This window comes from Ammodytes marinus, assembly GCF_949987685.1.
Source record: "Ammodytes marinus genome assembly, chromosome: 3".
In the NCBI taxonomy this organism is placed as follows: domain Eukaryota; kingdom Metazoa; phylum Chordata; class Actinopteri; order Uranoscopiformes; family Ammodytidae; genus Ammodytes; species Ammodytes marinus.
Window position 1 is genome coordinate 13,325,444 of NC_137232.1, and position 27,427 is coordinate 13,352,870.

General features: G+C 38.4%; 1 protein-coding gene across 1 annotated transcript in view; it reads left to right on the top strand.

The window, feature by feature from the left end:
- Positions 1–27,427, top strand: part of arhgap42b (Rho GTPase activating protein 42b) — a 106,332-nt gene that overhangs the window by 24,192 nt on the left and 54,713 nt on the right. The window contains exons 2-3 of the mRNA XM_080053768.1: positions 908–1,003; positions 7,816–7,877. Of these exons, the coding sequence (XP_079909894.1) occupies positions 908–1,003; positions 7,816–7,877 (158 nt within the window). The remainder of the gene's footprint in view (positions 1–907; positions 1,004–7,815; positions 7,878–27,427) is intronic.

Here is a 27,427-nt window from a genome sequence, read left to right on the forward strand (position 1 = left end):
TATCAAAAGGTGTGATAGAAGGATTTTTAACTCTGTGTGTGTGTGTGTGTGTGTGTGTGTGTGTGTGTGTGTGTCTACTTTATCATTTTTGACTCAAAAGTTAGGCATCAGCTGGGCTTAATCTTTCTGGATTCATCTCTGTATTATGATCAATGGGCAAATGATTGAAGTAAATATAGCAGATTTTTACACAGTCACACACACACACACACACACACACACACACACACACACGCACACACACACACACACACACACACACACACACACACACACACACACACACACACACACACAGAGAACTGCTATTGTATGAATTCCAGTGGACATGGAACTGGACAGGTCATAAATGTGCATTGTTTCACTCTTCTAAGCCCAGAAATTGTCAAGCAATAATCATCTGGAGTTCAAATATTTTCTTGCTTTAGTTGTGTGTATTCAACTTAGATGTTCTACTTTGTCTTTCTACATATCCCACTGCCGAGGTTTCAATAATCTAAATAGTTTGTGATGCAAAATATTAATATGCTGGTATAACAATATGACTTTCAAGTCATAGATAACCTACTCAAAGGTATCCATGCAAAATTTTTATTATTATGATTATGAATTAATACATTGTTGCTGCTTTTACTGTCACTATTTGTATCATTACATTTTATTATCTTGTATAGATATGTCTGTTTTTACTATGCAGTTATTGTACCCTGTGAAACACTTGGTTTTAAGCATGGTTTTAAAAGGTGCTAACACAAAATGTTGCTTGCTTATAATGAGTAGTAGATGGCTATGCTGTTTGTCCATAGTGCAAGTAAAATGTGCTATCTTCTATCCATGTGTCTTCAGTGTACCATTCAGTTCTGTAATGTTATTTGTTCTAATGCTAAAACACCTTCTGATTTTGCAGATCTTTCCGTAGCCGTACAGAAGTTCTCCCAGTCTCTACAGGAGTTCCAGTTTGAGTGTATAGGCGACGCAGAGACAGACGACGAAGTCAACATTGGTAAGTTGATGTGTTATTATGTCAGGGAGAAAATCTCCATCTCACATTTAGCTGTTTAGTTGATTTTCAAAACAATAGTCTCCTTAAAAAAATCATGTATTGGGAGCATGTGGTGTAGTGGGTAGAACGCCTCCACCATGAGGCTCAGTCCTCTTCACAGCAGACCACAGGGTAGAATCCAGCACGGGTCGTTCTCTGCATGTCATTCCCCTCTCTGCCCCTTTTCATCTGTGTATCTTCACACTGTCAATAATAAAGCATGAAAAAAGTTCAATAGTTAGTTCAAGCCCCTGTAAACCCAAATCCACAAAATCTTTCTGTGCAATTAGGGGAATTAGTTGCATGCTAGTAAAGCATTTGAAAAGAGTTACAGGCATATTTATCAATCCATATGAAAGATATTGTCATTTAAGTTTGATCAACTTTACATACATTCGGTTTAAATGAGGTTGGTCTACTCTCTGGTTCTTATGACACGGTAAATATTTTGAACCAATCACGGCAGTTCTCTAGCCGAATGTTCTATAAAAACAATGACTGTTGTTGCCATGGAGACCGTTTGATACGGCCACGCCCACACAGTCCTGACAAACGGTCTAGACAGTAAAACATTTTTTTTAACCCAATTTCATAATATTTCTGAACATTAATTTAGAATCTTCTTTTTCTAAAAGTTGATTGAGATCCCCAATATGATATCATATATTGATTGTTTACTATTTTTAGACCAGGTGTCCAGAGGCTTTTTAATAGAAAATAGAAAAATGCAACTGAGACACTGGACTAAAATGAAGCTTACTCTGCAAATTCTTTGGAATGGGGAGCTTCTCTTGCTTTGAGTGTAAGATCTTAAGCCTGTCTGTGATGCATGCATAATTAATGCTATTGATTTGCTTATGATGCTTTCGCCCTGTATCTTCTCAAGCCTGGGAGAGATCAAAGGCACTAATTGTGATCAGTGTCAGAGATTAATGGAGGTGCGAACCATGTAGCGTCCAGCTGGAATATGAAGCAGCTGTGGAGGGCTCTTCTCTGGCACTAATGGGCAAGACGGCAAAGCAAGGCAATTTATTTCTATAGCACACTTCAGACACCTATGCAATTTAAAGTACTTGAGAGAGTAAAAACAAAAGAGGTTAATGCAAAGACAAACAGAAACATATTACAATTTTTACAACAATTAAAAATGTAAACTGACACATTGCTACCTAAGGTGGGCCCCTTGTTAAAATATCCTTTTATTGTTTACATTTACAGTATATATATATAAGCAGTTGGAGTGATACATACCAGTTAAGAGATATTCACTGATTTTGACAACACACTTTCTCCAGCATCACTGACTCCACCTTTAAAACCTGATTTAAAAGACTGTAAAGTGCTAGTCTGGCCTCTTCCTTCACTTTCATTTTTCCCAGCTCATTATCCCTTAGCTAGCTTGAGTCTTTTTCGCTCCAGCGTTCTGGTGTCTGCTGAATTACTGTCCATCTGTGAGGGCTAGACCGTCTATCGACCCTCCGCTACATGAGCCTGTAATGTTAATCTGAATACCTAATGAAAAGTCATTCTTGCATCTCTCTCTCTCTCTCTCTCTCTCTCTCTCTCTCTCTCTCTCTCTCTCTCACACACATCTAAAGCTGCTGCAGCTGTATTATTGGCAGGGGTTTGCTGGAGACCAATTATGCATCGGTGGAAATGCTCAAATTCACACCACAATCCGAGTCCCTCATTAGAATCAAGCGTGTGCGTTTAATGTCAGACAATGTTATGCTCGCTGCCCCCGTTCCCTGGCCTTCAATCAAGAGCCGCAGTGTAGATCTGAGATTGAACAACGGGTATTCTAGCAGCCCACCTGTTTTTGTAGCTGGGACTGATTTGGTATTTACAAAGTATAATGCAACTGGCACAATGGAGGTGTTTTGCCTGCCCAGAGATACCAGGGTATTTTTGTTCAAAGCTTTTCATTTAATTGACTGTGTAATACAAAGGTAAAGTCACTTGGGGCATTTAGTGAATACTACCGTAGATGCAACAATGGAGCAAATAACTTTGAAATGTGATCCACCATCCACCACTGCCTCAAGTCTTTCCACAATATCAAGTGATGAGGTGAAGATGTATTTAGGTTTTTATTCTATAGTACTTCTTCTTCGTCTCCCAACAGGTGCATTTCCCCAGGACGCCCACTATAAATTAAAAACGCATATGGATGTTAATTTTGTCCATTCTGTGCTACTGTAGAAACATGGCGGTGCAACATGCAATCAAATTGAAATATAAAAGGCTCATTCTAAGGAAATTAGAGAAACAACTTTGATTTTCAAATGATTACACACCAATTAAAACATGCTAATGATTATTATATTCCATTTCTACCAAGTCTGATCTAAAAAATACCACTAAACTCTATGCACTGCACCTTTTTAAATAGAAATGATTTCCTCATACTCCAAACTACTGTACACTGCGGTGTTGCTGTCTTACAACCAACCAACTATCTCAAGGGGGAACAAAAAAGCCAATGATTAAAAAATGAAACCCACCTGGTGAAATCAATCTAGCCATGACTGAAACTGATTTTTTTTCCCACTGACACAGAAATAGACCGACCTCTCTGTGAATGCCATCCGTGATCTTGATGCATTATTGCTAGAGTGCACTTTGATGCTCCCAACCAACTTCCCACACACACACACACACACACACACACACACACACACACACACACACACATCCGCAATTCCTGTACGTAGCTGCAGACAGGGTTCACCTGACCTTTTATTGATTTTACTCTTTGACTTCCCTGCTGTGACATTCACATTCCACTCCAGTTATCTACGAATCAATGGGGCCAAAAGATTGATGTGCTGTATAGATGGACATTTTAATTTTTCAAAAAAAATAAAAGTTACACATGGCCTTTTCTCACAGAAGGTCAATCCTTTGTCTCGGATTCAGCACGTTCTCGGGTCGGAACAAGTCAGATGAGGTCAAGATGTCAATTTCTAAAAAAAAGCTAAATATCAAGCAGAGAATAGGATATATAAAGCCCTAACCCTGTGTAAACCCACAAAATTCCATAAAATATTTCTTCTAATGGTGTCATTTGGGGAGTTAGTTGAATGATAGCAAAGCTTCTGAAAATAGTTATAGGCAAATGTATCAATACAAATGAAAGATATTGTTATTTAATTTAGAAGATGCAAGCTATATGCTCTGGTTCTTATGACACATAAAGTAATTTGAACCAATCGGGGCAGTTCTTTGCCCGAATGTTCTATAAAAACAATGACTGTTGCCATGGAGACCGTTTGATACAGCCACGGCCACACAGTTGTCAAACGGTCTAGACAGTAAAAGCTATTTTTATATTAAACTACGTTTTATAATATTTATAAACATGCATTTACAATCATTTTTTATGAAAACTTATTAAGACACTTAACTTTCTAATCATATATTGATTTTTGATTATTCTAGTACCAGGTTTCCAGAGGCTTTAAAGCTTGAAAAATGTTTTTTTTTTGTTTTTTTTTACATTGACTATAAACAACCATCTTTATTTTCATAAAAGCTCATTGTCCTTACACAGACACTATAGAGATAGTACATTGTATTCTACCCAGTGATGCATCAGGTCTATTACCTTTGCCTCCAGTTACAAGTGAATAATATGCAAGGCCGCGTAACCTCACTCTGACTCCCATTTCCTTTCCTTTGGAGTCTAATCTTGTCCCATCAGCGTCTCCAGCTGTGCCCTCTGCCCCCTGAGAGGTGCAGGCTGTTGATAAAGGGGGCTGGTTGCTGTTAATAGGAAGGGCCCGGTCTGCCTTTGCCCCATAGCTTACTGGCACAAAATCATTGCTCCTGGGTCTTTAAAAGCTTTGGTGTGTAAATGACTCCGAAAAGTGTCTAGGATGATGCATGGCTCCCAGGACTAGGCTGATAATGATGTGACTGTTTTTGGCAAGCGGAGTGGGTCGACCGCTGCTTAATGGCTGGACAGAGGGTGACACGGAGGGGGGGGCAGACTGAAGGCAAGAGGGCACACTTTATTTCGACCTCTATTGACGAGTGAATCTGGGAAGCTATCAAGGCTATCAAGGCACAATTCTCTGGCTCAATTTATGTTTTGTATTGAATGCATAATTCATCTGGTCCTGCAGTATGTAATATATACAGGGTTCTTACCAGAGTCTGGAAAGATTGGAAAGTGCTTGATTTTAAATATAGTGTTCAGGTTCAAGGTTTGAATTGTGCTTGAAATGTGAAACTATTACTGGACAATGCCGGTTGTCTATTGATCAGATTGACTCATAGTAAAATACTCTTGTTTAGACAGAACCAATGTTTTTTTAATACCTTTATACAGAAAGTTTTCTCCATAGATAGATAGATAGATAGATAGATAGATAGATAGATAGATAGATAGATAGATAGATAGATAGATTGATAGATAGATAGATAGATAGATAGATGCTGCTTGAAGACCGCAATGCATTAATGTGGTGTCATAGGGACGAGCGAGGGGACTGCTAACTGCAGTAACTGACAGGAAGTTAGCTAAAAGAACCATTTTGCTTACAGCATCTTTAAGGTCCGGAGACTTGCTAGGCCACTCCATGACCTTAATGTGCTTCTTCTTGAGCCACTCCTTTGTTGCCTTTGCTGTATTTTTAGGGTCATTGGCGTGCTGGAAGACCCATCCACGACCCATTTTTCCGGACCTGGCTGAGAGAAAGAGGTTGCCACCCAGTATTTCATGGTACATGGCCCCATCCATAGTTCCCTCGATGCAGTGAAGTCAACCTGTCCTCTTAGAAGAGAAACACCCCCAAAGCATAATGCTTCAACCTCCATGCTTGACTGTGGGGATGGTGTTCTTGGGGTCATAGCCAGAATTCCTCTTCCTCCAAGCATGGCGAGTGACTATGATACCAAATAACTTGATTTTGTTCTAATCTGACCACATCACCTTCTCCCAAGCATTCTCTTTGTTGTTGAGTTGTTGAGTTGTTCATTGGTAAACTTCAGACAGTTCTGTACATGTCCCTTCTTGAGCAGGGGGACCTTACGGGCACTACAGGATTTCAATCCATTACGGTATAGTGTGTTACCAATGGTTTTCTTGGTGACTGTGGTCCCAGCTGCCTTGGGATCATAAACAAGCTCCTCCTGTGTAGATCTGGGCTGATCCTTCACCTTTCTCATGCACATTGATACCCCACAAGGTGAGAACTTGCATGGAGCCCCATGCAAGTTCTCACCTTGGGAGATTGATGGTCATTTTGTGTTTCTTTCATTTTCGAATAATCGCACCAACAGTTGTCTCCTTCTCACCCAGCTTCTCGCCAATGGTCCTGTAGTCTATTCCGGCCTTGTGCAGGTCTACAATCTTGTCCCTGATGTCCTTAGACAGCTATTTGGTCTTGCCCATGATGGAGATGTTGGAGTTTGATTTATTGACTCTGTGGACAGGTGTATTTTATACAGGTAACACATTAAGACAGGTGTGTTTTATACAGGAAACTAGTTGAGATTAGGAATACTTTTATTTTAGTGGTTTTATGTTTTTTTTACATATGGACAAAAAAAAACAGAATAAGTAAACACATGCAATACATACACAGGAATACTTTTTTAAAGCACGAGGACTAATCTATGGGAGCCAGAATTCCTTATGGTTGGTAGGGGATCAAATACTTATTTCACTCAATGAAATGCAAAATTATTTATATATATTTTTTTTTTATGTGATTTTCTGGATTTTCTTTTTGATATTCTGTCTATCACTGTTAAAATAAACCTAGCTTTAAAATGATAGACCGCTCATTTCTTTATAAGTGGGAAAACTTACAAAATCGGTGAGGGATCAAATACTTATTTCCTCCACTGTATATACACTATAACTATCTAAAGCTTTTGGGTTCTTGAAAAGTTGAACTTTTATCTTGAGAATACTGGGAAAGTGCTTGAATTTAACTTTTAAAATAGCAGTATGAATCTTGAAAATAAGCTTATTTAAGTCCAGCCCAGATGGCGTGAACACACATATCCTCTCTATGCGTCTCTTCTACAGTGTTTCAGTGTATTGTAAAAGCTGAGTAAGGCAGAGAAAAATAACGAGAAGCAATCAGTGGCTTCCATTGAATCGAAGGATTGTTTTTTACGGCGCGTCTTGGTTTTAAACTGAACAGCTGTATGAGTTTATGACGTTCTAAAATGTGCGGCGCTGAAAAGGCTCCGAAGCATCACTGCAAATAAACATTTTAGCACCAGTGTGCTGCTGTGTGCTGTGAGGTGCCAGCAACATCTTGATGCTTAACGACTTAGACACTGAGTTAGAATATACTTTTTTTTATCTTTGGAAGATAATAACAAAGTGGTTCACTGTGTTACTTGCTTTCTATGAGAATAGAAAGATTAAAAAAAAAAATTTTTTTGAATAAACTAATAAACCAACAAAATATTCCAACACGCCCTAAGCAGAGCTGCTGACGGTACTCATCTGGACTCCGAAAACACTCTAAAATTCTAAAGAAATATTATATAATTTTTTTTAAGTTCATTCCAAATGGATTTTACCTCAGAAATGTTCTGAAGATATACGATTGGGGTTTTCATTGCTTTTATGGCGCAGCATTGCACACAGACAACCGACACATCTCTTGGTGGGGTGGTCGATCATTGGTACTTTATAAAAGAGCCTCAATCGTCCTAAAACTAGGATGGCATATACATGTTTTTCACATAAATAATATCCATAATGTTTGCAATAGTTGGTTTTAATGTGATCTCTCTTTGTATTTCAGCCCAGTCATTCAAAGAGTTCTCCCAGCTGTTGAACACGGTCGAAGAGGAAAGACGACGCTTGGTAAGAATACCATTTTTATTTTTATTTATTTTCTAGATTTTTTTAGATGTTTTAAATGGACATCATAGCAGTTACAGTATGTATTTATATACACCCATTATACAACAGTTAGGAACCAATCAGATCGCTGGATTTAAGCAACCCATTTTATAAAAGAGAGGCAGATCACACACCTGCCTGCCTGGCTTTAACAACACATGAGGATAAACATTGAAAAAAACTGTGCTGTCATAATTGTACTAATTTAAAAACAAAATTAAAATCTGCAGGTCACAGCTTCAATTTTCAGTTGTACTTAGGACCAGCCAATTTGTCTGTCCTCCACTTAATAAACCTTACTCAGCAGTGGAAAAAATACATTGGTCCTCTGTTGAAAGCAAATGCGGTAACAGAAAGTGAAAACAGAAACGGGAAACAGGGAATGTCTTGTACTTTATGGATATAATTTTACATTCTGATTATTATTTTTATTTTTTTATAATTCTATTTCAGAGTATTTGTTCCAATAATTCACCAGTTGAAACTGTCTGTTGTCCGTGTTAAAAATAAATTTGAAAATAAATAAATAAATAAATGGTGACCTATGTGTAGAGTAACCCCCGCTCCTATGTAGATATAAAAGACTCATTAGGAAATAACACACTAATTAAGAAAAACTTGTGAATATTATATTTAATTTCTATAAAGTCTGTTATGAAAAATGCCTACATTCTACACACTGCTGCTTTAAATGGTGAGGACATACAGCGGAAAAAAATAAGAGACTAGTCTGATTTTGTGAATATGGTAGAAATGTTGTCAGTAGCTTATATTATAAAATTAAAATGTTCATTCTACTCAAACATATGCCTCAAAAGAGTAAAACAAGAGACAATGAACATTTGGAGTGGTCTCTTAATTTTTTCCAGAGCTGTATATACCTACACTGCGACATCTACATGTATCTGCTTTACTATGCGTTATATCGACCAGGTAGTAGCGTCTTAAAAAACACCGGATCTTCCAATATATGCCGTTATAAAATCACAAATTTATGCGACCCAGTGTGAACATTTTCCGTCTGACATTCAAAGCACAGCTTAAATGTTATGATGGAAAGATTTGCCCTTTAAAGATGTGGGTCACCACTGTGCAGTCCATGTAACTTTATGGAATATTGTGTCATCATGATCAATTTGACAAGCATAAAAGGCACCGTTCATAAATTCATATTGCCTGCGAGAGTGTCGTGGTTTTTACCCCCCTCAAAGCGTGCCCTTGTAAATTGTTTAATTGCTGTAGATGATGCATGGCCTGTAACTCCCTTCCTTGTCAGTCTGAATTAGTGGTATACGGACAATTTAGCAATGATTAAGACCATGAAAAAATGGCATTTACTTTTAATTTAATTGGTAATTTATATTAACTTGAACATGCAATATATTAAGGTGAGACATGGAAGGCAAAAAGGAAAGGCATTTTTTCAAGCATTGATAAATTTAGAGATTTTAAAGCTATTTTGCTTCCATAACATATCTTCTTTCTAGTATAAATGAACGGTCCAACATTTACATTTAAGTGTTTATTTGACTAAACCTTGTCTGTTTGCGTCTGTATATTTGTCCTATACAACCATCTTAAACAGCCATTATCTCAGAACTAGTTTTTTCTCAATACTCTGAACCAAAAATCTCAACTTCTAAAGCACCTCAATCAACAAAAATTTCCATAATCATTCTTTACCATGATATCGTTAAGTAAAGCCTTTTATTTTTCACCTGCAATGTCTCGCCTTAATACAATTCATAATAGAGAATCACTTTATGCTGCTTTTAAAGCATTCAAATTCATGTCTGTTTGCATACAACAAACTTTAAGTCAACCCTTGTATTGGTGTGCATGTATAGCCTGAAGTATGAAGCAAACTTTCGCAAGTTACTTCATGGATATGTAGCAAGGAAAAGGCACAGAGGACTCCTGTGATGGAGCAAGAGGTGGCTGTGAAAGAGTTTTGTGAAAGTTGTCTATAAGCTGTTGCAGTGCCAACACAATGACATGATGCAATGACTATACACAGTAGTACACAGTGTTGGTGAAGCTACTTTTTCAGTATTGCAAGTCATTGCAAACTACCAACGACTTGAACTACAGCAAAGATACGCTATAGGGAGGAATAGTGTGATTATCTAAAGTGAATTCAAAAAATTTGTTTAATCTACTTTGTAAAAAATATAATTCAAATCGACAATGTACATCACATTCCAGCAAAAAAATGCTACTGAGTTGTATTTCGCAGTTCATACCTAAACCAAACGAAAACCCAGGAAACAAAAAATTCTTAACACGCACGCACTCACACACACACACACACACACACACACACACACACACTCATATACTGTGCCCCCCTTTAGTTGCCTGAAACACATATTATTTGCGTCATCTCTTTTCTCTTCACCTGTCTGTCTCATCAGATCACAAGAATATTCAAGAAACTGCTCTCTGATCTTTGCACTTTGAACTATCGGTTGATTGTTATATTATAGATAAAGCTCATACGTCACTTGCACGTATTTCGAAATCTCGTTGGATACAGTGCCAGAAATTCAGCTCTCATACAAAAACGTAAACAGACACAAAGCCAGTGCAGGTCATATGGGTTTGCTGCTCTCTGCCCTTTTGTCGCCACTTTTAACAACTCGCACTTGTGTGGTGTGCATGCGCAGTGGTGCAGGAAATACTAATATTAAATACTAGTTAAATTTTTTTTTTTTTTTTTTTTAATGAATCGATTATTAACTTTTATGAATCGATTCGGAATCGTTCGAGAGAGAATCGCAATGCATCGGATAATCGATATTTTTACCCACCCCTAGTATGTAATGTATTGTAAATTCAGGCCTCATATTTCTCCGGATTTTGCAAACACTATAAAGACCCAGAGCATCTACTTAATTCACAATGATAACATATTCATAACTGAGCTTTATAAACGCTTAGCAGTAACCTTCCTATCCACAGTCTGGACACCACTATAATGTTCAGATATCACAGAACGATATGATAAGCATTGCAATAAGCAGCTTGTAAAAAAATAATGTTTATCATGCAATATCCAGTGGTGTCAAATGCCTTGTAAATACCCCCAACCCCTCTCTCTAAAGATAAGAATAGCCACTGCAGGTGAATAGACTACTAAAATGTTTAACTTGTAGATATACTCAGGAAACTTTTTTTCTTGGGAGTCGAACCCTGGGTCCGCTGCAGCAAGGACTACCCCAGGATAAATAGTACATTTGAAGCTATACCAAACAACTGATATCTTTAAGTCATGGATTTTACATAATTCATTGTTTTACTGCTGTAAAAGAAAGGTTGGTGGCAACAAATGCATTGTTTTGACTGCACGGATAAAATGAAAGAATATACAGCAATCTTCTGAGATACCTTTTTCCCTTTCATGACTTTGCGTTGGTGTATCTCGCTCACAGCTATAGCCATGTCCGCATGGGATTCATTACGTTTGATAAAGATGCCGTCGAGCTAGGCAAGGCAAGGTCGAAACAGAGAATGAAATAATGACAATGGAACTGTTGCAAAGATTCTTATGATGTTCCTTTTTCCTTCTGACATTCCCTTTGAAAAGTGAATACAGTCGAGTGAATTCAGCTTTGAACTTATATGCTTGTTTGTGACAGCAGTGCCAGTGTAACATACTAAGGCATTTTTTCAAACAGCACGCACGCACGCACGCACACACACACACACACACACACACACACACACACACACACACACACACACAGGGTATCTCATCATATTGAGCTACAGAGATATACAGAATCAGGGATGACAGGGTGCGATGTAAAGATGAGATATAGAGGGCTGCCAAACACGCACATTCAGCTGTCAAATAGTGTTGTCTGTGTGGAGTTATGGAAGACGAAAAGAACTCATTTGCACCAACAAATAATAATTTATAATTTATTAACTGTCACACGAGAGAGGACAAAAAGGAAATTCCTTGAATGTTTTCCACAGTCATAGTTTGTGCATCTGGTTGGCTGAGTGGCAAGAAAGTGCTTTTTTTTTATTATTAATTCTTGTGGCACCTTTGGACAAAAAAACAGTACATGCTGTCCCAAAGATCTTTGCTAGCATGTGGCGGCGGCGCGTGCATTTGTTTAGGAAGTGAGTGAAAGAGAGACGGCAGGATGCATGGCCATGAGGTAATGTATTTATATGAGACTATGTCAGATTAATAATAATAATAATAATAATAATTGCTTGGATTTATATAGCGCCTTTCATGATGCCCAAAGCGCTTTACAGGGTTCCAGACAATTCGTTCACACACAGTCATACCGGTGGTGGTAAGCTACCATAGTAGCCACAGCTGCCCTGGGGCAGACTGACAGAAGCGAGGCTGCCATTCAGCGCCATCGGCCCCTCCGACCACCACCTCAAACATACAGCAGTCATACACATTCACACGAGGCAAGGTGGGTGAAGTGTCTTGCCCAGGGACACAACGACCATGACACAAGTGGCCGGGCTGGGATCGAACCGCCAACCCTAGGATCATTGGCCAACCAGCTTAACCACCTGAGCCACAGTCGCCCCAGATTAATAATGGCAAAGTCAACTTTGTTTAAGTATTGTTTGGGAAACACAGGATATTCTGCTCTGACTGTCGTATAATTAATTTGTCTGGATTCAGAACCAAAGGCAAAGGCATTACTATTGACTAAATAAAAATAACATTGTTTTCGCTGATGGTCTCGTTTGCTGTTACAGGTCATTTATGATCATCAGAGGAAAAAAAACTATTCTGTTTCATAAACATTTAAAAGTTCCTTGTAGGAGGTTCAACTATTGAACTACATTATTTTTAAAAAGTGAAATATTGAAAATCGTAACTCACACTCACCCTGGCTACCAGATGGTGTTTCTATTGCTAAGGTTTGTTAGTGCTAATACATTACAGCAGGCAGATGTGGCTGTCACAGCAACACAGTGGTTAAGAAAAAAAAACTTGTCACCTGCCCGCTGCTGTAGTGTAAATCCCCCAAACCCCCCCCCCCCCCCCCCCCACTTCATATCTGGACCGAGTCTGTGAACTAAAAATAGCAGGAGACACACACACACACACACACACACACACACACACACACACACACACACACACACACACACACACACACACACACACTGATAAGAGTAACTGAAACCCAGACATTTCAAAGCAGATGGAGAGGAAACCTGTGTGTCTAAATCAAGCCAACTGTCCATTGTGGAATGTTAAAGCATCTGGAAAAACCTGGTCTAAAATATTTTAAAAATAGATCAATATATCATATCAAAGTTGGATGTCTCCATAAGCCTTTATGAAAATCTTGATTTGAAAATAAATGCTCATAAATATTATAAAACTTAGTTGAAAAAATAGTCACAAGAAAATGATTCAAAATATGATAAAGTTGGGTGTCTGAATAAGCTGTTGTGAAAAATCTGATGGAAAATAAATGGTTATAAATATTATTGAACTTAGTTAAAACAACAACTTTGTTTTACTGTATAGACCGTTTGACAGGACTGTGTGGGCGTGTCCACATCAAATGGCCTCCATGGCAACAGTCATTGCTTTTACAGAGCGTTTGGGCCAGAGAACTGCCGTGATTGGTTCAAAATACTTCTTGTATTGTGTCATAAGAACCAGAACATAGCCCCGCCTCATCTAAACCGAATTTCCGTCAACTTTATCAAACTTAAATAACAATATCTTTCATTTGGATTGATAAATATGATAACTATTTTCAGATGCTTTACAATCATGAAACAAACTAACTCCCCAAATTACCTAGTTAGAAGGATTGTGGATTTGAGTTTACAGGGGCTTTAACTTTAGCAAACAGTTTAAACAAAGGGGTCTCTGCTGCCTCAGAGAGATTCTAACCAGTAGCCCCAATTTCCGCAGACCTTGTCAAGCGTGAAGTATGTTATAGTCTGCTGGCTTGGCGGGTGGCCAGACCTGAAATCTTTTCGCTTTTTTGATTGGCTTACCCCCTAACTTACCAGAGTGTGTCATACCACGGGAACACTTCCCAAAATTCTACCTTTAAAAACCTACCTTTTTTGCCATAATTCCCTCACTGATAACCCCATTTCAGCAGCACAAAAAGAGTGAAAGTGGTTCAAGTTGTGCATGGGTTGCGACGGTTCGGCACCAGTGAGCGTGGATGGCATTTAAGCAGTGGAAGGGCAGTGGCCTGATGTCCAGGCTTTCAGAGAGATAATCCTGGTCCCTCGGGAGGAAGCCTTTTATGGCTGGGGCTGAAAATGGATTGTGCTTTCCTGTTTTTGTTGTTGATGTTTTTAAAATGAAAGGGAGCCCAAAAAAATGTTGGTGTCTTTTTACGTCTTTTAAAGATTTATCTAGGATGTATATTCAAACTCATATAATACCTGTAGTGTATATTTCAGTTGAACAGATATATGGATGGTTAATAGCAACATTTTGTGTTTCAAAATAAGTTGCCGTAAATTGCCGTACTGAGAAATACAGAGAGTTTTGTGGAGCTGATAGGCTCAATCGACTTTGTGTCAACTCATTTGGTGACGGCTTGAATCATTGTAAAGGACATTCATTTATATGACAAAGTTACACACTGTAGCTTTAAGCCATGGTGTGTTGAGAGTATTTTAACGCACAGAAAAAAAACAAGCTTTTACTTTAGCAAGTTTAAAAATGTTTTAGAAACTTGCTCAAAGATCCTGATCAGGTTTGACAGTCAGAGAAAAATGAAAGTCAACTTTTCGCATTTGACACACTCGCAGCTCATTTAATGAATCCAATAAATATGAATGACATTCAGTCACAGTCGAGGGTTGTAATTTCTTCCACGCTTCAATTTTGAATGGGAAAAAAACAAGATAGCAGGCATGACAGACCGCCTGAACTTAGCAAGCTTGGCAACACTCAAACATCTGTTGTACCATCCTTAATTTCCTCTCTGTAAAATGTGCAAGAACATACATCTAGTGATTCCCTTCTATTCTGATGACAACAACAGTCCCTCAAGTGCTGATTTTGTTCCGCTGCGTTCGTTGTATTTCATTTCCCATGTCGAGGGTTTTTCTTTTGGTTTACATTTTCCTCAACAGCCTTCAAACACGTCCAATTACTCTTAATTTGTCTACGCCACAGAAGTGAAACCAAATGTTACAAAGTGGGTCTCGGTCTGTAGTGAGGTGCACGCTGCTGCCCAGTTTTCTCGGGATTTAACAGTACAGTAACCCTGGGGATAGTGTGTGTGGGTGTGTGTTTGTGCGTGTGTGTGTCTCTGTAAGTGTGTGTGTGTGTGCGCGTGTGTGTGTCTCTGTAAGTGTGTGTGTGTGTGTGTGTGTGTGTGTGTGTGCGCGTGTGTGTGTGCTGGACTGTGAACTGAGGAATGTCCCGCTGACCCTGAAACAACAGTGTGAAATAAAGGCAGCCATTGTTCTTCTTAGCACCGTCCGCGCTCGCTTTCGTTTAATGAAAATTTGACAAGTATCTGGAACAGACGGACAGTATCAAACCGTTGAGCTGTCTACCCCACACGGCAAAAATTAAACTCAGTTAGCATGAGTTGACATATCAATGTGTATCTCAAAAAATATATGGAAAGTCTAAATAGCATATTGTGTAATCCTTAACAGACACTGCCTTATCTATCTATCTATCTATCTATCTATCTATCTATCTATCTATCTATCTATCTATCTATCTATCTATCTATCTATCTATCTATCTATCTATCTATCTATCTATCTATCTATCTATCTATCTATCTATCTATCCCCAATTCCAATGTAATTGTTGTGAAGTTGGCCTTCCAACAGTCAAGAAGAACAGTAAAATCCCCTTCACTCATCCCAAGCTTCACTTAACAGTCAAAATATTATATTATGTAATCTTGAGCAGATACTTTTTTTCCATACAAAACAATACTCTAAATTGGCCTTTTAAATGTGAATGTTTGTAAAAGTGAGGAGGCTCAGACAGAAAACTGTTTGCCCTTGTGTGGCCATTTATTAAAGTACCATGTAACATTCCTAGACTCCTACACTATTATAAATCTGGTCAAACAAATGTTTTTCTTGAAAGGCACATCATCCTACTACACACCCTAAGCTTCTTACACATATAAACACTTATATTCAAGTTATTTAACTTAAAAAGAATACTTTTAGAAATAGTGATTGTAGGCTCCTGCTTTCTTGCAATAGCAAAGTATTTATCCAATCTCATTTTATCTCAGTCTTGTTATGTTTAACTCTATTGTATTATCCAACACCAAATAATCTGTTAAAAATCATAAGCATTTCCTCAGGCAAAGATCAAAGCCCCTATTATTTTCCAAAGCCAAGTTACATCAACAGAACAGAAGGCTGTATTGACTCAGTGATTTCCAGGTTTATCATCAGATCACTTACTGTCTGGGACAAACATCTGAGGAGCAAGACTTTTTGTCAAAATCAGTGAATATCTCCTTACAGTCGGCTACCTGTGTGTCTCCTGAAAGTGTACGTAAAGTGGGCCCACTGTAGCGTGCCTGTCTACAGAGCCTAGGCTGTGTATTAACACCATATTTGTTTTCAGCTCACAGATAGCAGATAGTGAGGAGATATTCACTGATTTTGACAAAGTGATTTTGACAACAAGCGTTCTTCAGAATCACTGACTCCACCTTTAAAGCCATTCACGCAGCACTGCAGTGATTGTCTGAATGCTATGTGCTTGTTATGTGTCACTTCAGTCTAGATAGGTCACAGATTCCTCTGATGGAAAGTCACTGAGCATACGGCTGTTGTGTGGAAAGCAAAGAAGGCATTTAGACAGTCACTGCTAGAGCTGTTTGCTGACACAAAGCAAGTCCTGTCAGTATGTGCTAAGGAGGGACTCGAGCCCACCCAGCAAGGCATGCTGAAATACCGCTCTCTTATAGGCTAGATTTGTAATGTTAAATGACATATCAACTTGGAATAAATAACTAAATACATCTTCACCTCATCACTTGATATTGTGGAAAGACTTGAGGCAGTGGTGGATGATGCCATCTTTAGTAACTAGCTTGTTGTCCTTGAAGGCCACCGTAGCTTCTGTAAATTCTCCGAACGGGAAGGGTTAGCAATCTAGATGTTTCACCTCTACTGTATTTGACACAAAACTACTCTGATATTACACACTGTACCTTTAATTAATACATTAAATATGGTACCTAAATATGTGTGTTACTTCTCCAGAAAAAAATATCTCACTCACTCAGGGTTCTTGGTGACTGTGTCTGCAGTCTTTAGTAACTTACTGAAAGCTAGCTACATATTTTTAGGATCCAAATTGAATTTTTTATGACGACAGTTGTGTTGGGGTTGTACATGTTTTCTTTTCAGGGCATTTGGGACGGCAGTTTACGGGCAGCTGTACTTTTGCAATGTCTCTATCTCTACACACACACACACTGGCAGCAACGCTTCCTGTTTTGACACACGCCATCATGAGTAAATAATAACCAACTATTTCTAAGTTGCTTTCATTTCCCAATGTTGACGCGATTGGGTTCAGAAGAGTTTCCGTATTAGATGATATTAGTACAGGCATTTTGTGAGAAAATATGGGTGGACCTCTCAAAAATTGCAACAGAAACCATTTCAGCTGTTTTTGACTCATGAATATGTAATTAATAACATACTAAAAGTCTTAAGGAATCCAAGTGGTGGAAAGTTATTTTCTAAAGGGTTTCTTAACCACACATTTTTTGTCAATTTTCGGCTTCCTAAAGTACTGTTTTATGGTAGAGGGGATATGTGCAAAATTGTTAACCTTTTCAGAAAAGCTTGAAACTTGGTACACTTATACAGTTTGGGGCTCAGAACATTTTCAGATATTAAGCCATTGCAAAATGTAATCATGGTTGCCATGGAGACCATTTTACTTTCCGCCATAGCCTAATTATGCATTTTTCATCATAACTCCTGAACCAAACATAATACCACATAACTAGTGATGTGTAACCCTATGTTTTCATGGTCAGTGATTACTATGATACCACACAACATCAGAAACAGTTAAGGTCAATAGTTAAGGGTGAATCCAATGTTAATTTTTATTTATTTATACATTCTTTTCTGATATCCACACAAATCGTTCATTACTGTCCATATCAACCGACAACTTTGTTTAACAAGAGATATGGTACAATGCATGTGCAAATAAATGATTAACTATGAAGTCATAATATTCATTTGATTTAATTTTCTTGCCATAAATGTATTAAATGTTTTCAAGATAACAATGTCAAGTTATTTTTGGGTAATTTTTGCCTTTATTAGTTAGAGAGAGAGCGATCAGAACCATATGACCCGACAGCAGACCTGGAACTCATATGGAAAACTGCCATCCTGGTTGTCTCACAAAGGCCAGCATAGTCTAGTATGATGCAATTTGCACAGCATGGCAATCACCCGGGGAAAACATCCTTTGTGTTTACCCCATTGGTTGATATGAGACGTAGTGACCCTACATGCATCTACTCCGCATGTAAGTTCCTATGTGAACATGCCCACTGCCACAATTCCACCCCAATCATCAAATTTTATCAACCACTGGTGGAAGGCATTTTCTTATGAAAGCAGCTGAGCCAGAGGTTAGTAACTTGGGGGCTTGCACACTGATATGAGTTGTTGGGGTCCATTGGGCATGTTATGGTTGATGCTGGGAAGAGGAAGTGATAATGATTTTCTATGCAGCCGTTGTGCACATTATGACAGGGAAGATGTTTGGATGGGATTTGCATTGAAAGAGTCCTTAATTGCCTGATTCTGCCTGATGCACTTGTTGTAACTCCCCATTAGCTGCAAGGAGATCCAAAATACTATGATGAAGAGATGTCATCAGCAGATGATACCTGCTGGAGATCGTTTATAAAACTCTGGTGTCAATTAAGTTGCTGCAATATATGCAAAGCTGATAGACGATGTCTGCAGAGAAGGCTTGCCATTCTGATGTGATTCTCAGAATAAGATGTCTTCTCAAATGCAAAACTGAATCCTTAAAATCCATTGGTAGACATATTTTGCAAGTTTTTGAGAATTGGGAACTTCACCTTGAAACAATATCATACATGCTTCCTTTCATGGCAGTATCAGGGCATAATCTCTACACAAAATCAGCTCACATCTACAGTATGTGCAGACAGGGCCGCCTATAAGGGGTAGAAAGTGTGAAAGCTTTCTAGGGCCCAGCCACTTGGGGGGCCCATGGTCTTTGGAAGCCAAGAACCTACCTAGATAACCTTTATTTTTAGATTTTTAGATATTTATGTCAATATCTATTCAAAGTTGGGTGTTTACACAGAGCCGTGGCTCCGCTTAAGGCCATTTAAAAAGCAGTAGAAAAGCTACTTGTGTATGGGTGTGGATGTGAAAAGTATTTGGACCCCATGAAAAAAACAGGTTGGGTACCTTTTGTAGTTCTTCTACATTCTTATAAACAGGACAGGCTAGTTACTCTGTCATTGTCCTGAGTCTACAAACAGGTTTAAATTCTCTCTCCCCATAACGTACATTTTTTTGAAAAATAATTTCCCTTTGGGGACTATAACTTCTAAAGGCTTTGACATAAGTCTTCAGGTTGACACGGCCAGCCAGGTCTGACCAGTTTTTCAGAAACCTGGCCAATTGACCAACCAGCCGAGTGATACCAAAATGAAGCTGACGAGCAGCATCATCCTGTTTTAATCATTGTAACCACCAAGCTCCTGCTTTCTGTATTGTTTCTCCAACTTTTTTTTATTTTATTTTATAGAATAATTTCAGGTAATTCAATAGCCTTTCAGTAAATACATTAACTGTGTCTCCATTGACTTGACTTGGTTTAATGAAAGAAAACACAGTTTAGTCTGGGTCCAACTGAAAAGTAAGGCTGGCTGAAGGGTCATCCTAAAGTAAGGAGACTTAATTTTAAGATTTTGCGCAGGAGGCTTCTGTAATTATTTTCCTATCTTGAATTAAAGCTAGGGTGGAGGATTTGGGGAGAAAATGGCAGTTGGGATAGAGATTCGAATCCAAATACCTCAACCGCTCCACTTGTTGTCTTTGGTCCCTCCCTTATGGTCTCTCCCTGACACGCTCTACACCAGGGGTCTCCAAACTGTTTTCACTGAGGGCCACATACAGAAAAATCTACGAAGGGCCGGGCCACTTTGCAAAAATAACACATTTATTAGGACATGTAGCTGCTCTGATGTTTAGTTTCATAGTGTCCTCATAAATTGTAATCCTTCTTCACGGCAACACTTTCCTTGCACATTAAACAGACACATTTCCCCTCTTGTTTATATGCCAATGATACACCCAGTGTTTTCTGCCTCTGCGTCCAATGTCCAGCAGGGTGAAAATAGTATCCAGCCGAGGTCCCGACCCTCCTAGGGGGGTCCGGGGGTATGCCCTCCCGGGAGATTTTTTAAAGTTTTTAAAGCGAAATGCATGAATCTGGTGCACTTTGAGAGGGAAATTAAGAGGCTAAATCTGAAGAATTTTGTATGAAAAAAATGGAGACACTGTGTCAGATGAAATAGAAGCTATTGGAGAAGGACGCATAGATTTTCCATAATAATATTAATTTAAAATAAAATATTATGCAGGGTCCTCTGGGATGGGCTTGTTGCTCATTTTCTTTTATGGGACATATTTCTCTGTAATATAATGAGTGCATTTAAATTATTTAAAAATTAAAAGCGCCATATTACATTATATTTTTAAAATGTGCCACGGGCCAATCAATCAGTGTTTGACACCCCTGCACTAGTGGGTTAACTAAGAAATGCAAAAAAATAAAAAAATAAATAAAAAAATTCAAAGGGCCATATTACATTATATTTTTAAAATCGGCCGCGGGCCAATAAAAAGCGGGCCACGGGCCGCATTTGGCCCGCGGGCTCTACACCAACAACGTTGTGCCAAAGTGAATAGACAGTCCCAACAGCCAATAATTTCTTTTTTTTCTTTTTTCTTTTTTTTTTTTTTTAGAATCTGAGCCTCGCTCTGATTGGTCAAAGTGTACCGCTCATGTTAATTTTGACCAATCAGAAATCACATACCCCAGCTTTAAAGGGACTCATACCTTTGTTGCATTTTTACACTTTTTTTGGATTAGGTTAAAATGGTATTAATAAGGTAATTACACTCTAAAATATAAGACAGACCCACCAGGAGTAAAAACAAACAATGATTTCACTCTCATAATATTATGAAAAATATATATAAAATTCAACCAATCATATCGTTCGGACCGAACGATTTGATTGGCCGACAGACCTGTCTGTTTGCGGTCTGCTTCTGTATTGCGCATTCTCAACTAGAGGGTTTGTTTTGATTCCACGGCAGACAGTAGCGAGTAGCGACCATTGTAGAAAAGGCCCCAACGTTCATAAGTTACAGTGTTGTTATTTCTTACAGTGTGTTAAAATGTGTTTTGTTCAGTGTGGATAGCAGTCAGATAGGGCCGTGACGTCAGTCGGCCAGAGAGCCTGTTTAGTTTCCGTTCTCTTCTCCCTCGGTCAGATGTGTGAGTGTTGCCGCAGTAAGCGATCATTCCACATGGAAACGTGTTTATCTGAGTTTAAATGTGAATCACTCGTGTGTGAGTATGTACATGCAGTCCCGATCGCTGTTATAATATAGTTTGCATGTTATTAACGGCTGCGATTCGCGGGTCGCAACAGCTGTTGTAACGTCTCCTCATGAGCGGAGTTTAAACCTTTGTTCTTTTCCCGCGATCTATATGCGACTGTGCCTGTGAAAGAAGGAAAATAAAGAGCGGATAAAACCCTACTCCTCCTCTCCTAGTCTCATGCTTATAGTCTGACGCCTTTGGTCATAAGTGGTGTTCTGGCCGACAACTCTGAAGTGAAACCAGTGATACAAGCATGGAATGAGGGTGTGGGGGCATTGGAGGGAGGCGGGATGGTATGATAGTGCTGTAATTCTCAATTGCAGGATCAGTAAGAGTCCCTTTAAGATAAGAATTGTGAGTTTGGAAGTTTCTGTAATACGGCCCCAGGTACCACAATATAAATATGTCGAATGTGTCTTTGAGCACCGAGGCACTTCATTCAAAGAGAGCTGTTTCATACACACACACACACACACACACACACACACACACACACACACACACACACACGAACAAACACATCTACTCTCAGCCTCAAAATTTGGTTTGAAAAAAGCATCTCAATATATCACAGGCAGCCAAACTGTACTTCAAAACGAACACTATAAAAACCCCATGGGACCCACACTACGGCAGCTATACTGTCTGCTTCACAGCCGTGCTCGTACCGACTTACACACTCGGATGAAAAGTGTCACATCTAGTCTCAGACTTCTGTGACTCTGTCGGCAGGTTTGTTTTCATTTCATAGCTCATAAAGGTTCGCAAGGATGAGTTTTTAGCTCGCTGCAGGGGCCAGCGCTGCACCAGATAAAGATTTAGCTTTGCAATCAGATTAACTCCTACCTACACACACAAAACCACACACACACACACACACACACACACACACACACACACACACACACACACACACACACACACACACACACACACACACACACACACACACACACAATATTGTACTTCTATATGTATGAGGACACACATTGACATGTGCATTCCCTAGCCCCTAACCATCATAACTAAATGCCTAACTAGAACCCTCACACTAACCCTAACCTTAACCTAATTCATACCTGAACCTTAAAACCAAGTGTTACCCCTCAAACAGGCCTTTGAAGAAGTGAAGACTGGTCAAAATATCCTCACTTCTATTGCCTAAAAGCTAAAACTAGTCCACACAAAGACTAGTACAAGTACACACACACACGCACTCACACAAGCATGCACGCGCACACACACACACACACACACACACACACACACACACACACACACACAAACACACACCTCCCTATACACAAAAGACAATCTGCAAACAGAAGTGACTGAAGCGCAGCTATTGCACTCCTTCTTTTAATAAAGGTCATATTACAGCGTCAGCATCATGGTTTTATTCTGTCAGAATGATGAGGGCAATAATGTTTATTACGCATTTAACACATTCATTAGGTTGTGGGGGGGGGGGGCTTTGCTTACTCCTACTTTAATGACTAAGCCTAATTAGTTTTGGTTTGCTGCCACTGTCATGGCGATTATTGGTGCGAGTGTGGCTGATATTTTTCATTTGATGCTGCGGGCTATCATTAGCTATAATACGACTTGTCTTTTTCACATAAGCAGAACAATCACAGTCACACGTTATTCCACTCAGAAGCGCCACCAGCAGAAGCACTTATTAGCATTTCTCGGATCCACATTTTCGACGTCTCACGGCGGGATTTTTTACACATAATAAATTGACACAATTGTACAATCATATCAAGTGCATTTCAGCCTCGAGGGCCTCAGTTGATTATTCACACATGACAGCTGCACACTGGAGTGGGGATGTGTAAGTGAAAATGTACAGCAATCACTTCAGACAAAAGGTCATGAATAGTTACAGAAAAAATAGAATAACTAGTTTAAACATTAGTACAATGCAAATGTGCTGCCTTAAGAATAAGTCCGTTATGAATGTACTATAGCAGTTGGGTAAGCTAAAACAAAGTAGTGCTTATTTGCATTTTTGTTTGTTTTTGGAGAAAAATTGTCAATTGGCATTATTATTAACGCACAAATTAATCTAACGAAAATATAAAATAAAATAAATAGTTTTTGAATAATTTTTTTATATAAATTAATACAGACAAGAGATACACTGAGCACATACAACCTTTGATAACAAGCAAAACAAACAACATAAGTACAATAAAGATACATAAACATAAATTATAGTAATAGAGAAAAAAAAAGTTAATAGGATACCTTGTTGAGCAACTAAAATGAAACAATTTAATATTTTGATGTGAGTGCCATATCATATACAAACTGTATATGATGTGGAGTGATTTTGAGTTTTATAAGATAATGTCGGGATCATCACGGAGTTGGTTTGTGTGCAACATAATTAAGCGATTCGTAGTATTTATAACTTCAGATCTAAAAAAAATTGTCTTTGAAAGTTTGACCCGTTTCTGTCGGAGGCTCTTACTAAATTGTCGGCGTTGGCAGATTTTAACAGGCAGGCACACACTACTGTAATTAACACCAACTTGTCAAAACACAGATGCATTTTTTTCTTTGCCACACACTTGCCCGGATAATTTATATGAGAGTAGAGTTGCTAAATAACATAATTATAAAAAAAGCAGAAAAAGCTTTTTAATTTGAATGATTTCAGTGCAGCGTGGTGACAAGGCAAACTTGTATGATGTGTGTTTGTACATATTTATTCGAGGAGATTCAGTTGCAGTGAAGAAGCAGGGTTTTAGGAGTATTAAACTGGCTTTTTACTGTGATAACATTGTCAAAACAAAGAAGGCAAAACACCCTTTAAAAGGTTATTTACTACCTAGTTATAGACGCACATACTGTAAACAGCAAGACAAGGCAATCTACTGTTAAATGCTACGGTGATTATAGCATATACAGTGTATACGTGCAGGAATACACAAACAGATCCCAAGCAATTAAAGTGACGGATGCGACTTATTTATACTGTATGGAAATGGCCTTAAGGCAATTCCAATAGCTAATCTAAACATATGCAGAACAAACAACATTGTTTCGTACAAAAATTAGTTTAGAAAAGCATCGTCCAACTGGGCAGTACAGTTGGGTTTGGTACGGTACGCAATTCTTTTCGTTTTCACTGTCAAAAGTTGGGAAGGGTACCAAAATAACTGTACCCTGCTCTGCTGTACCTATTTTTCTCACACCTTTGTTGGGGTAGCAAGTCGTCCCAAAGGGGTGGAGCTACATACTGCAGTCCGTTGATTGGTAAACAGAATCACCATTTCCGTCCGAGAGACCAAAAAAAAGGTCAGCTTGCAAGTCTGTGTTTACTGCATCATGTTCTTCATTGAATTTATTGGTGGGCTACACTGTTTCCCGCTGCTATGATGTCATGATACTTACAATACGTTGTTGTTGTCAGTGCTGTTCAACTGCTCCGGCCCAAACTATCCATATAAGCTTATCGCCAATTTTTCTTTTCTTTTTTTTCTTTTCTTTTCTTTTATCGTTCCTATTGCACCATGGGCCAGTGATAAACGCCATTTTGATTCTGATGTATGTCTCACATATATCAGAACTGACAATAAAAAACTTTGACTTGAAGTATGTGCGGGAGAGGAAATGCAAGCCAGATCTAGGGTGAGCGTTCTAAAACGTACGTTACCAGACCAAACTGTATCGTTCAGTGAAAAGACTAGGCATAAGCCAGTGAAGTATACCCCTGGAAGAGCTATGACTTACAACCAAGAGCTATGCGAGGTGGTTATCTTTAGGGCTATATAGGAGTTGTGCTTATACTGTATGTGCAATATCTGAAGACAGAATGTGCTTGAAAAAAAAACTCTCATAAAAGGTATAATATCCATCTGGGCATTTGTATGGCTATAGATAAATGAATGGGGTCTGACATGCCTTGTTGTGTTTCCAAACTATTTGGAGTAGATATTCACATTTGAACACATTCTAAAATATATGTTTTGACAGGTTTCAAAAAGGCTAAATTTCCATCTGTAGACTCTATGGCTTTTACATTTTGGTATATTGGCCTTGGTGGCTTTAGCAGAACTGTCACTGCAAATTAACCTCAGAGCTAAACTTTTGATCTAGTAGGACTGGTATGTGGTTACAGGGGGCAAAATATAAATATATATATATATATATATATACATATATATATATATATATATATATATATATATATATATATATATATATATATACACAGCACATTGACATTCTACCCCCTATCTGCTAGTGAAATTGCTCAGCGCTATTGCATCCTTTCAAGCGTCACACTGTGTTCGCTCATATAGATTTAATCCTTTTTAGAAGAGGCTGTGGCGGAGGGCATTTGGCACAATGCCAGTCTGAAAGCAATCTATTGAGTGTTAAATAAGGTTGGCCCAGTCCGCCGAGTATAAATATCTGAATCAGCTTATTGGACATTAGTAATCAAAACTGTTACGGAATCACCATCGTCAGCATTTTTTAAATATTTTTATGTTGGCATCCCACAATCTTCTTTGTCCCTATTAGACATCAGTTTAGATATGTGTGCTTATCACGGCTACCACTACTCCATGGTTACTTATTTTGAAAATGAATAATCGCTAATAGATTTGTTCGCATTCTATGTCAAAATTGTAAATTTAAAGGTGGAGGCAGTGATTCTGGAGAACACTTTCAAAATCACTTTCTGTCAAAATCAGTGAATATTTCCTCATGATCCACTACCTGTCCGTACTGTGTGCACTAAAAAAAATCCAGTGTAAGTACACAGTCTATGCTCTGTAAACGGAAATGTTGCTATGTATGATGGGTCCCTCTTGTTTACATACCCTTTGTCTATATGCCGGTTTACAGAGCCTAGGCTGTGTATCAACACTATTTCTTCTCAGTGCACACACAGTATGAACAGGTAGCGGATCGTGGGGATATACAGTATTCACTGACTTTGACAACATGCATTCTACAGAATCACTGACTGCACCTTTAATCCTATAAGTAAACAGTCATTTTTTAAGTACCAGTAATAAAGTAACTCAAGAGCCAACCATGCAAAAATCCCCCAAACAATACATCCTTCAATTCTAAATATTAGACCATAATCTCAAAAGCTTAAAGCGCTGTATATATGATAGCCCCGTCCATTCAAATGAAAATGAAAATAACCTCTCTGTATTAAAAAAATCTACATTTAAATAATGGTAATACTGCCGTCTCAATAAGAGTGAGAGCACGGTAGATAAGATAGAAGTAAATCACATTATCTCGCTGGTAGTATTATTCCCCCTGTTGACAGAGTAGATAACTAGATGACTTTGATATGACTGCAGGATTAGAACGGCAAGATTTCATTTGACGCCCGCCAAACGTCCCCTACGCCCCTAATGAAGTGTCACTGTGCGTGCAGGGTTTATTTTACAGAAGTATGCTCTCTTCCTCATGCATTTTCCATGCTTCTAAGCCCCATCTAGTGACATATAATAGAGTTTTTGAGTGGTAATGTTGGATGTGAAGTGATTTCTACCATTCGTGAAGAGACGCTGAATGTGGGTCAAATATGCTGTTTCTAAGTCGTATTTGTATGTAGAAAAAATTAAATGAATCAAATTGTATTTATATAGCACTTTTCGAACAAGTCACGTGTAGTTCAAAGTGTTTTACATTGATTGCAAAATAGGGAGAAAGCAAAAATGGGTGTAGAGACCAATGCACGCTAAGCAATAAAACATGAGTATTTAAATTGATAGAGAAAGACTGTTGAAAAAATGAAAAAGAATAACAAAAAGTCAATAAATTACACAATATCGACAATACTAACACTGGTACAGTTAAAAAAAAATTAACTTAA